We start from the raw sequence: 12,765 nt of genomic DNA, 5'->3' as shown, positions 1-12,765 counted from the left end.
TCTCAAAGCAAGGCTTACAAGATATATAACAAGCGAACTCAATGTGTTGAGGAGAGTGTCCATGTTATCTTTGATGAATCTTATCCATCATGTGAGAAGAGTGCTGAGGAATATCAAGATGGAGAACCCTCACTTGTTCCTGGTGAAGTCATTAACATGACAAATGGAAAGACAGACATGATGAGTCAAGTAAAAGAGCCAAATGAAGACAATGCTGCCTCATCATCAACAGAACCAAGCACCTCAATCACGACCACAGAAGCTGAAGAAAGGGTAGTTGATACAGTTCAGGGAACTCCACTAGCACCTGAAAGAAGGATAGAGGAAGACCAGCCAAACATACTTCCCTCCTCTCAGAGTGAACCTCAGATGTCTAATTGGAGACACCAAAGCTCTCACCCTATAGACAACATCATCACTCCTCTAGACTCTGGAGTACAAACCAGGTCAAGAGCCAGAAATTCACTTGCCTTCTCAGCGTTTCTCTCCCAGATAGAACCCAAAAACATCAAGGAAGCTTTGAAAGATGCAGACTGGATTACCGCCATGCAAGAAGAACTGCACCAGTTTGAGAGAAACAGTGTGTGGCACCTGGTACCCAGACCCCCAGATAGAACCATTATAGGAACCAGGTGGGTGTTCAGAAACAAGCTTGATGAACATGGAATTACCACAAGAAACAAGGCAAGGCTAGTTGTCCAAGGCTACAATCAAGATGAAGGGATTGACTATGATGAAACGTTTGCTCCAGTGGCCCGGATGGAAGCTATCAGAATTTTTAATCGCTTTTGCATCTCATATGGAATTCACCTTGTTCCAAAAAAATCCCAAAACGTTGGGAATTATATACATGTTTTTCCAAAATAAAGTTGGAAAATATGTTTTGAAAACGTATGTCCAAACACATTTTCATCTTCAAACCAAACTTCACCCAAATCAGATTTTCAAAATAAATTTGGGATCTATGGCCAAACGCTAGCTTAGCCAAGAGAGTTCTTTCAAAGTCTTATTATTAAAAAGAGTTAATACCCTAAAATCTCCTTTTACCTATAACTTTGTGTGAGTTACCTATTTAAACTATAGAGTATTCCCAAAACCTCCTTAAACTATATTCCCTTTCATATTAAGAACCGCAAGGGGCCAAATATAGCCATGTACTATGAGAAAAGGTTTAAATATAGAGTTAATACCCTAAAATCCCCCTAAACTGTTATGTTTTTGTCAGTTTTCTACTTAGACTATTCAGTGTCCCCAAAACCCCCCTGAACTATATTACCCTTCATATTAAAAATACCTCATTGTATACTTAGAGGTGCGTGTAGTACACGCTCCTAATTATTTAAAAAACATGCCATATAGCACTACACGTGGCTATTCAACTCAGCCTAAAACCCGCCTAAACTATCACCATTTTGTCAGTTACCTACTTAAACTATCTGGTGTCCCCAAAGGACCCCCCCCCCCCCCGAACTATATTTTCCTATATATTAAAACCCCATGTTGCGTCTGTCTAACTATATTAACTTGTGATTTTTAAAGAGTTTTTTATACAATTTACTCATGATGTATTACTCTGGGATGATTGATTAATTTTATGAGTTTTGGCCATAATAATATAAATGCACTGTGTTAATTTTAGGTTTAATTGTGATTGTGAATTATGCTAAACTCCAATTGAATAAGTCATTTATATTCATTTTGTAGTACAGAAAAATATAAATAAAGGCATATAGTGTTTCTTAAAAATAATCTTATATTACATAAAAAAGATTACACAAAATAAAATTTCGCAAATAAAAATTTAATTAGCCAACAAATACAATTACATTTTCTAATTCCAGATTACATAAAGAAGGTTCAAGATATTCAACTTTATTCTCTACAAGGTGTTGAGTTTAATAAGAATGGTATTCTTTCAATAATATGTGCAAGAAACGAAAGAAGACTAAAATAAGAATGAGAATAAATCATTTCAGAGGAAACAAGAGAGGGAGAAATTTTTTCAGAGGAAATCCATATGGCGAACTGAAGAAAAAAGATTCAAAAATGTAAGAAAAATGGAAAAATGGTTAAAAAATAAGGACGAAAGGTGGATATAACTGAAATATGGAGAATATTTATTAAAAAGAATAAATGTGAAAGAGGGTTAGGCTAATTAGCCATTATTTTCTGTCATATGAGCCATTTTGATGGCTTTCTTCAGTTGTCACACGCTCTCAAGCGAGTGTTTGCACACGTTATGCCAGGTCAGCGACGAGGGGGTTTTAATACGAAGGACAATATAATTCAGGGGGTTTTTGGGGACACTGAATAGTTTAAGTAGGAAACTAACAAAAATGTTATATTTTAAGGGGGTTTTAGGGTATTAACTCTTAAATATATCTTTCATTATACTTTTTGTCCAAAAATATCACTGTCGTAATACTATTGGTTCAAATATACACTTCTTCTGTTAAGTTTGTCTAAGGTAGACATCCAATCCTATGTGACACTGATATTTGATGAGGTGGATGCCACATGGCATGCCACCTCAGCGCCCCTAATCCATATACAAAAGATTAAATTTAAAATACAATATTTTTTATGGTAACAGTAATGGTGGCAATAGTGGTGGGGAAAAAGAACATTTTAGTGATAGAAAAAAAATAGAAGGGAGGGGTAAAATGGGTTAGGGGCGTTGAGGTGGCAAGCCATGTGGCATCCACCTCATCAAATGTTAGTGCCACATAGGATTGGATGTCCACTTTGGACAAACTTAACGGAAAAGGATTATATTTGAACCAATAGTATAACGACATGGGTATATATGGACTCAAAGTATAACGAGCGATACATTTAAACCTTTTCTGAGAGTACAAAGATATATTTGGCCCTTTTCTGTATTAAACATCCCTCGGTTGAATTTTTAGAGGTGCGTCTGGCACACCAATTAACTAAAATGTGTCATGTGGCACTACACATAGCTATTTAACTCAACCTAAAATTCCCCCAAAATATCTGTGTCCCCAAAACCCCCTTGAACTATATTTCTCTATATACTAAAAATTTCCCGTTGAATTCTTAGAGGTGTGTCTGTGTAACTATGAGGGTGTTTGGATGGGCTTTTAAGCTAATCAAATCAGCTTTTAAGCTCTTTTTAGCTTTTTTTAGTGTTTGACAAAGTTAAAAATTGCTTAAAATAAGTTAAAAACTGCTTAAAACGAGCCAAATGCAATAAGCTGGGCAAACCTAACTTATTGCTTTTGGCTTAAAAACTATTTTTGCTGAAAAGCCACTTTTTTAAGCCAATGCTCTATATCAACTTATGGTTTGTACTAAGTTTTTGATGTAGCTAGCTTACTCGTGGCATATTACTCTCGAATGATTGATTAATTTTAGGCATTTTTGGCTAAAGTAGGACCTAATACAACTGTGTTATTTTCAGCTTTAATTGTGGTTGTGTTGTATGCTAGATTCCAGTTGAATAAGTCCTTGTTTATATTTGCTTTGCAGCCAAAAAAAAAAAGAAGAAGATAGCATGTAGTGTTGGATTCAACTTTATTCTCTATAAGTGTTGGATTCAATAAGAAGATTTAAATGGGTGTTATTTCAATAATATGGGTAAGAAATAAAAGAAGACTAAAATAAGAAAAGAAAAAAATAATAATTTTGGAAGAACACGAGAGGTGAAAATTTTCCAGAGGAAACTAATATGGAGAACTGAAGAAGAAATGTTAAAAAAATGAGGAAGAAAGATGAAAAAAATAAAGGAAAAAGGTAAAAAGAAATGAAAGAAGAAATGTAAAAAAATGCCAAAATTGAGGACCGAACATGAAGAAAGAATTACTATTGTTCATTAGGTCATTTATGATGGGCCCACAAAATTTAAGGAGATTCGGGGCTCGTCGCTCGAATGCTGGATTCCTATTTTGTGGCCCTAAAATGCCAAAAAAAGAGGAACGGTCACGGCGATGCAATGACTATGGTTCGTTAGGTCGTTTCTGATGGACCCATAAAATTTTAAACGATTAGGCAATTTGGAGCCTGCCGCTCGAATTCATAAAGATGGCACGGGCATCAGCACAAGAAAAAGTGGAACGGTCATGTTGAGCTGATGGAGACCATTTTGGTTCCAAATTTGTTTAAGAATCATATTTTAATATGTTGTTTATTTGTAATGATAGGAATTAGTATTCGGCAGCACAAGAATCTAAAATCTTGAAGAAAATTACGAAGACCACAATTTTAGAAGGGAAAGGAACGTATTAATGGTTAACATACAACACAAACTAATTAGAGAATATTGGAACTAGAACACAACCTTGGAGTTTTATGTCCAAACATTCTATAGACTAACAGCTCTCGGCTATCAAAAATCAAAGTTTTTGTCTAAACACTTTGTGGTTGAAGTTGTATGTGAAGAGCATGCACTAAGGTATATTGTACATGAGAATACAATTAGCAATAAGGAAATTTAAGAAAAGGCCAAGCTAGTGCTCTTGTTTAGACTGGACCAGTACTCATCCTCCATTTCCTCCACTTGCTTTGTGGCATTAGCCTTTTTTTCAACAAAGGCCTTAAGTTGTTGAGGGTTATAAGGTGGTGGAAGTGTGCATGGTTCAGTATTACTTGGAGACTTCTCTAAGGCTTCTTCCATAAACTTCCTCCAAATACCATTTGAAAGACATGCCAATGATTCTGAACATATTTCAATTGCATTTGGAGGAACAACTGGATTAAACTTCTGCAACTTCGCGTATTCATTCAGCAGATGGTACATATAATCAAATACATGTTCCATCTTCATGTCTTCATGAATAAAATCACTTCCTGCTTTCCCAATGGCCTGTGCCTGAAATTCTCAAATTCAAAGGTTGTCAAAGAAGCACTAGTGAATACATAGAATTGGAAAAGCATACTAATGTTGCTTGATGTTAGCATGTTACGACGTTGATTAGCTAGACCTGGATGGCTATTAGATTAGAAAAGCTTCCATCTTCTACTAAAACTCGAGCAGTTTCTTGAAAACTATTCAATATGGTACAACTAGACTATATTAAGTTTACCATGTCGGTGTGATTGTTTCCCCATTGAACAGCAAATTTGAGAGATCTACACTTATCAGTGTCTCTAATAGGCCAGTAATGCTGCTGTGGAATCATCCCTCTCATGAAGAAATCATAGTACTGAGGCGTTATGTACAATGTTGGAGAATCGCAGGCAAATATGTACTTCTCGCTCACTGACCATGCCCACCCTTCTACATATATCTTAAATCTGATAATTTCCACCAATTTTCAAATTTCAATCTCCCCAAAACAATAAAATATTAGCAAAACAAGAGTAAATCTTTGGAATATTAACCTGTGGGTGCATTGGTCTTCAATATTTGATTCCTTGTAACCCTTTTTGGACTGATCAGTCCAGTCCTGACATTATCATTTGAAGACAAATTAAAGGTCATGTTTTATCTAAATGTGTGTTGATGATGGCAGTAATAGTAGAAGAGAAACCTGGATATATAAGAGAGTATCCCAATTCTGATTATGAGTGACATTACACTTCATAAGGTCTTTCCTGACTGGAGAAACATTAGGATTTCCCCTCCAATAAGCAAAGGGTATCCTCTCCTTCCAACTGCTTCTCTTGTTCCCTTCTTTTATCTTCTTCATCATACTTCTCCAAGGTCTTATATTTGTCTCTCCCCTATATACAATAAAACCAAAACACAGTCATCTGTCATTACTAGTGTAAATCCTAGAAAAGGGCAGGCCGGTGCACATAGCATCCCGCATTCACGAATGGTCCGGGGAAGGGCCACACTCCTAGGGGTGTGATGTAGACAGTCTACCCTAATGCAAGCATTAATGGTTGCTTCCACGGCTCGAACCTGTGACCTATAAGTCACACGGAGACAACTTTACCGTTGCTCCAAAGCTCCCTTCACTAGTGTAAATCCTATATAAAAAAAATATTAAGGGTGAAAAGAAGGTTAAGTACCAGCCCCAATATGACCAATCTGGGAAAACAATATCCAGACTTTCCCAATCCGAACAATACCGGAACAACGGGGGTGGGCCAGAGTTAGGCTGCTGGAAGTCCTTAGCGGCGATGACCGGCCGGTCATCTGTATTAAACATGATCTCCAAATTAGGCAATTTTCCAGGGTACCACCTTAGGAGTTGTACAATCCCATACATGGTGAATAAATGCCTAGTTTCAATAGATTTCTTAGGATATCGTTCAACGTAAATTTTCCTATCCAATATTATTAATCTGAAGTGAGCATGTGTTTTGGCTTTCTCCAACATTTCCCTAGTGATTCCAGTCTTTTGCCAATGCCTTAAATCTTCATGAATCCATCTAAAATACTCGGGGCATGTTGAGTTGCTAGGATTTAAGGGTCTGTAAGATGTAGGATAGTTTCTTGGACATGTATTGGTCTTGTTCCATGCATCGCAATCCAAAGGGTATTCAAGAACCTGAGGCCTGATACTTGAGTTAACTAATTTTCGATAGAAATGACCTGAGTACTTTGTCTGCACAAATTTAAAGAAGCTGTCAATTAATTATCTGAGTAGGAGAATCAAATGGTAAATTACTAGTAGATCTACATGTAACAGTCTGTAATAATTGGAATCGCTAAAGCAGTGACCTATTCAAGGTCTCGTGCAGCCTAAGAACCATTAAAGCAGTGACCACTCTGGAATGACAGTAAAGAATTTTTACACTATCAAATATATGCATTGACTTACAAGATCAATCCATCCAGCAAACGACAAGGCTGAAGCTATGACGACAAACAAGAAAATTAGCAATGCTGTAACGAAGGTTGTCGCTGTGGATCTCTTCTTCAGATATTTCCATCTTGCAGCTCCCACCACTGCATTCTTTTGCGGCAGAACATTGATCATCAACTTCTCGTTCCTTTCTTTCATGTTTCCTCCACCTCCTATAAAAATTCATCTAAAAAATTTATGTTTAGGCAGAGAAATTGGTATTTCTAAGTCAAAATTGAAACTTTTCAGAGACCATGGAAGTATTTTGAAACTATATATATTAGTCTTGTTCAAGTCTTTAGACATTCCAGTCTCCAAGTTGATCTCCACAATCTGATGCTCTTTCTGCCCTTTAGGTAAGTGTTTAAATTCTTGTAATTAGCTTTCAATTTAGAGTACTACTGCTAGAAGAAATCAATTTGCAAGTATATCCAAACTCCATCTGCCCTTTAGGTAAGTGATTAATTTCTTGCAAAATAAATTCCATGGTAAACTGTTCATTAACTAGTCTCAAGTTGTACGCGCTTCGTGCAGTCATGAAAATATTTTATTTTATTTTATCCACAGACTCTGCTTTTCATTATCTGAAAGCCAAAGTTTTTACTTGATCTAGCTTTTTCCTCAAGATAAAGAAAAGAAGATAGCAGGATTACTTTCCAGAAGAAATATAATGAAATAAACAAGCTTTTTATTTATGTATAACAACTGACAATGAGAAACTGTTAAACTAGAGATGCAGCAAGTGGCCCTCAAGATATCAGCAAAAGAAATATAGTGAAACTAAACATAGTAGATCATTTCTGATTCAACCACCAGAAAGGCTACTTATGGTCCTAAGCAGAGATTTAAACTAAAGACTGGCTTTGGCAAACCGGGGAAGAGATAATGTCCAAAGTGAAGCTAGCCAGCTATCTCCACATAAATGGAACACTGATGATGATGGAACGTTTAAGCCTTTTATCTTTCATAAACACTTTTACGCGTGGTCCTATGATCGATGGTTAAGTTGTATGGTGGGATAATTAGGATCGCTCCACCCTTAACCAGAAGCCTTCGATTTGAGCCCTGAAAATGAAGAACTTCTTCGTACGGATATCTTCCTTAATGGACATATCAGGCATGAATCCAGATAAATAGGGCAATGAGTTTCGAATACCGAATGACTTATATAGAAGAAACTCTAGAAGAGATATATAGCATTTGTAAACAAGTACACTAAAGAACAAGATTGCCAGTGATTATTCCAAGAGGAATAGAGGTTGAAGTTCTATGTGAAGAGTACTAAGGTATTATACATGAGGATACAATTAGCAAGGGAATTTAAGAAAAGGACCAAGCTAGTGCTTCTTGTTTAGCCGGGACCAGTACTCATCCTCCATTGCCTCCACTTGCTTTGTAGCCTTAACTTTTTGTTCAACAAAGGCCTTAAGTTGTTGAGGGTTATAAGGTGGTGGAAGTGTGCATGGTTCAGTATTACTCGGAGACTTCTCTAAGGCTTCTTCCATAAACTTCCTCCAAATACCATCTGAAGGACATGCCAATGATTCTGAACATATTTCAGTTGCATTTGGAGGAACAACTGGATTAAACTTCTGCAACTTTGCATATTCATTCAGCAGATGGTATATATAATCAAATACATGTTCCATCTTCATGTCTTCATGAATAAAGTCACTTCCTGCCTTCCCTATTGCTTGTGCCTGATATTCTCAAATTAAAAAAAAAATAGTTGTAATTAAAGAAACATTATAAACAAACTGAATTGGAAAAGCATACTATTGTTGCCTGATGTTAGTGACACAGATGACTACTAGGCTCAGAGAGCTGCTTCTGCTAAAGCTCGAGTAGTTTCTTGAAAAATTTACGCATATAGCACAGCTTCTACTCTATTAAGTCATAGGCCTTGAATTTATCTCAGTTTCAGATACAACCCTTGTATATCTCTTCAAGAGTTATACAATCAGTTTGTTATAATATATTTCTAAATTCAGTCTCCGAATCAGTTTCAGTATCACTTTCATACTCCAAATATGGTATTCTTAGAGAATATCTTTTTCTCTCCCTAAAAACTATGTAAAAATGTATTCAGAGAGAGTTTGCATAATTTATGAATTCTGCTTAGCATGTACCTAAACACATGAATTTCTCAGAATCAGACCTTTTTTTTGTGACGAAAGGGGAGAAAGGACAACCTGTTGATATGTGATAGAGAAAAACTATACCTGAAGACACACACACACACACATGACGGATGTGGAAATTGAAGGTATACCTTATCGGTGTGATTGTTTCCCCATTGAACAGCAAACTTCAAAGACTTGCACTTATCAGTATCTCTAATGGGCCAGTAATGCTGTTGCGGGATCATCCCTCTCATGAAGAAATCATAGTAACGTGGAGTTATGTACAATGTCGGAGAATCGCAGGCAAATATGTACTTCTCACTCACTGACCATGCCCATCCTTCTACATATATTTTAAATCTAGCAATTTTGCACCAATTTTCAAATCAATCAGCCCCAAAAGCATATTTAACAAAATAATTAGCATATAGAAAAGATAAAATTTTTGGAATATTAACCTGTGGGTGCATTGGTCTTCAATATTTGATTCTTTGTACCCCTTTTTGGATTGATCAACCCAATCCTGAGATTATCATTTGTAGACATATTAAAGATCATGTTATTATGTAAATGTCTGTTGATGATGGCAGTAATAATAGGAAAAAAATACCTGGATATATAACAGAGTATCCCAATTCTGTTTTGGAGTAACATTACACTTCATAAGATCTTTCCTAATTGGAGAAACCTTAGGATTTCCCCTCCAATAAGCAAAGGGTATTCTCTCCTTCCAACTGCTTTTCTTATTCCCTTCTTTTATATTCTTCACCATACTTCTCCATGGTCTTATATTTGTCTCTGCCCTATAAACAATAAACCAAACACAATCATCTTTTACAACTAGTTAAGTTGAAGGTGGAGGGCGCAGAAGCGGAGTCAGAATTTCGACTTTATGGGTTCTAGATTTTAGAACGACGACTTCAATAGCTGATAACTGGTTCTAAATTTTATTTGTATGTACTTAATGAGTTTCTTAATACAAATACATTGTTTGAGCAAAATTTATTGAGTTCGGCCGAACCCGTATCCGAACTTCTACCTCTGCCCCCTAGGAGGGAGTCTAAACTTTTGACCTAAGTCATAGTAAAGTTTCTCTTTTTCTTTCTTTTGAAAAGATAAAAGAATATAATTCCTAAAATTTCAGACCATTTAATGAGCAATAATAGACACGGATTACCACTAGTTTTAAGTAGAAAAAATTTACTGGCACACAATATTTCGTCAACTTTCGGTGAATAAATGGAAGAAATAAAATGTTATGAAATGCATGTTAGTACCACAAAAAAAAAATGAAGGATATGAAAGAAGGTTAATTACCATCCCCAAAATGACCAATCAGGGAAAACAATATCCATACTCCGCCAATCTGAACAGTACCGGAACAACGGCGGTGGACCGGAGTTAGGTTGCCGGAAGTCCTTGGCGGCGACGACGGGCCGATCATTGGTGTCAAACATGATCTCCAAATCAGGCAATTTCCCAGGGTACCACCTTAGAAGTTGTACAATCCCATACATTGTGAATAAATGTCTAGTTTGAATAGAGTATTTTTCATATCGTTCAATATAAATTTTCCCATCCAATATTACTAATCTAAAATTAGCATATTTTTTGGCTTTCTCCAATATTTCCCGAGTGATTCCTGTGTTTTTCCAATGCCTTAAATCTTCATGAATCCATCTGAAATATTCAGGGCATGTTAAGTTGTTAGGATTTAAGGGTTTATAGGACGTAGGATAGGTTCTTGGACATGTATTAGTCTTGTTCCATGCATTGCAATCCAGAGGATATTCGAAAATCTGATGTTTGATAGTTGAGTTTGCTACTTTTTTATAGAAATGACCTGAGTACTTTGCCTGTGAAAATTTAAACAAGAAAATGTCAATTAATTATTCAAGTAGGAGAATCAAATGGTAAATTACTAAAAAGTCAACCAATTCAAGTAGGAGAATCAAAGAGTGATTTGAAAAACAAGGGTTCTTGTTCTTCCACACTATCAGTGTATATAAGTAAATTTTCCAGTTTACAATTGCGACCAAGCCGTTCATTTAAAGAGAAAAGTTAAAGAGTAACTCCTTCGTTCTCTTTATAATGTGCGCAAGTGTAGACAGGACGGGTTGGTTCGGGTGTTTCAATTATCAAACCAAACCAATTGTGTCGGGTTATTAAATTCAAAGATCAAACCAAACCAATTGTGTCGGGTTATTAAATTCAAAGATCAAATCAAACCAACAAAAGTCGGGTTTTTCAATCTCGGGTTTTCTTGGGTTTTCGGTTTTTTCGGGTTTTCCCCCGGCAAAGTCTTCATAGCACAAACATATAACTTGTGCTTCAAATATTTCTTTAGTCCTAGTAAGATACAACTATATAAGGTGTTTCCCCAAAAAATAATACAAAATATGAGATGTGTCATGGCAATGTCCTAAAATATTCAACAATAAAGATAATAAAATCGCAGAAAATAAATATTGCTAATTAATAAGCCATAATAAAAATAAACATAATTTAAAAATATTAAGTCATGATAAAATAAGTACGACTAAGTATTATTAATATCATGATTAAACACTAAAGAAAAAATTAAATTGATATGCATTTTTATCTAAATCATTAAAAAAAAATTAAAAAATAGATATCTAACACATTATCATTCCTAATATTGGAACGTCTTCTGTTAGCATTAGTATTGATTTTATTTTGAATTGGGCTTTATTTGTTATGGACTATAAGATTTATTGAAGCATACAAAAGTTCTAAGTTCAAACTTGAAATAACACGTTGAAAGACAAAACTATAAAAAAAGTTTAAGAAATATTCATAAATTTTATATATATATATATATATATATATATATATATATATATATATATATATATATATATATTAGAATAAATGTTTTTATGTATTAAATATACTTAAAATTTCTATATATGTAATGTCGGGTAGGCTTGGTTTCGGTTTGACTTCTTTTAGTTAAAACCAAACCAAACCAATTATGGTCGGGTATTTTTTTTTCAACATCAAACCAAATCATAGTCGGATTTTTTTTTCTCTGTTTGACTTAGATTGTCATTTTGGTACGGTTTATCGGTATCCTTTGTACATATCCCTAGGCGCAAGTATAAATACAAATTACAGTTTCACAAATATTTAGTTAGGTATGGAGCTTTTATTTAAATCGTGCAGAAAAATGTACCAGCCAACATTACAAAGAGTTTCAATTTTATAGTCAAATATAGGGGCAATATACATTTATCATTTATTCCGATTTAAGTGGAGTATTCTCTTTTCTGGAGCACAGAGATATTTTTAGGAGACGGCGATATTGGTCGAGTGTAGGGTGCTAGTAGTTTACAAGAGATTTAGTAAATGACTCTAAAATTGATGAATGTTAAATTTAAAATTAGAATGACTTGAGATAATCACATCCCAAGAACAAGCTGCAATTAAATTACTTGAAACTAGAGCAAATTCGGACAGAGATGTTACAATATTAAATGATTTAATTCCAGGAAAGTAATACTCGTTGAGAGATCAGTATTACGTGTTTGAGATATTTTCATGGACTACATTATTTTCTTTTTTACTAAAAACCATCTTAGAAGACGGGCGGATTTAGGGGTGGAAGGGGGTTCCAAAATTCCTTAGCCGAAAAATTGCATTGTATATATAAGATAAAATCTGTTTGTTACCTCTATATATTATGTTTTAAATCTCCTTAACCACAACTCAAAAGCATAGCACAGTGGTCAAGGGGGCCTTTGTGAGGTTGTTGTTTCGATTTCTGCTAACTACAATCTCTTTTTTCTATTTTTCAACCCGTTAGCGAAAATTCTGCCACGGTTAGGAGAGACCCTATGTGTTTGTGTCCATCATGTTTTGGG

General features: G+C 35.2%; 2 protein-coding genes across 2 annotated transcripts; both read right to left on the bottom strand.

Moving 5' to 3' along the window:
- On the bottom strand, positions 4,317-6,305 carry LOC109236151 (O-glucosyltransferase rumi homolog). The gene is made up of 5 exons (XM_019402363.1): positions 5,980-6,305; positions 5,493-5,685; positions 5,344-5,408; positions 5,046-5,256; positions 4,317-4,831 (listed from the first exon to the last, which is right to left on the bottom strand). The coding sequence occupies exons 1-5, from the start codon at positions 6,288-6,290 to the stop codon at positions 4,454-4,456; spliced, it is 1,158 nt and encodes a 385-aa protein (XP_019257908.1). The 5' UTR covers positions 6,291-6,305; the 3' UTR covers positions 4,317-4,453.
- Positions 7,470-10,767, bottom strand: LOC109235831 (O-glucosyltransferase rumi-like; the record flags this gene model as incomplete). Its single annotated transcript, XM_019402081.1, has 5 exons — positions 7,470-8,458; positions 9,031-9,241; positions 9,340-9,404; positions 9,492-9,684; positions 10,199-10,767. Coding segments are annotated over 5 exons (1,401 nt in total), but the record flags the coding sequence as incomplete, so codon positions are not given.

Source organism: Nicotiana attenuata, chromosome 12, assembly GCF_001879085.1.
Source record: "Nicotiana attenuata strain UT chromosome 12, NIATTr2, whole genome shotgun sequence".
Classification (NCBI taxonomy): domain Eukaryota; kingdom Viridiplantae; phylum Streptophyta; class Magnoliopsida; order Solanales; family Solanaceae; genus Nicotiana; species Nicotiana attenuata.
Note: the sequence above shows the minus strand (reverse complement) of the source record. Positions and strands in the feature narration are given on the sequence as shown.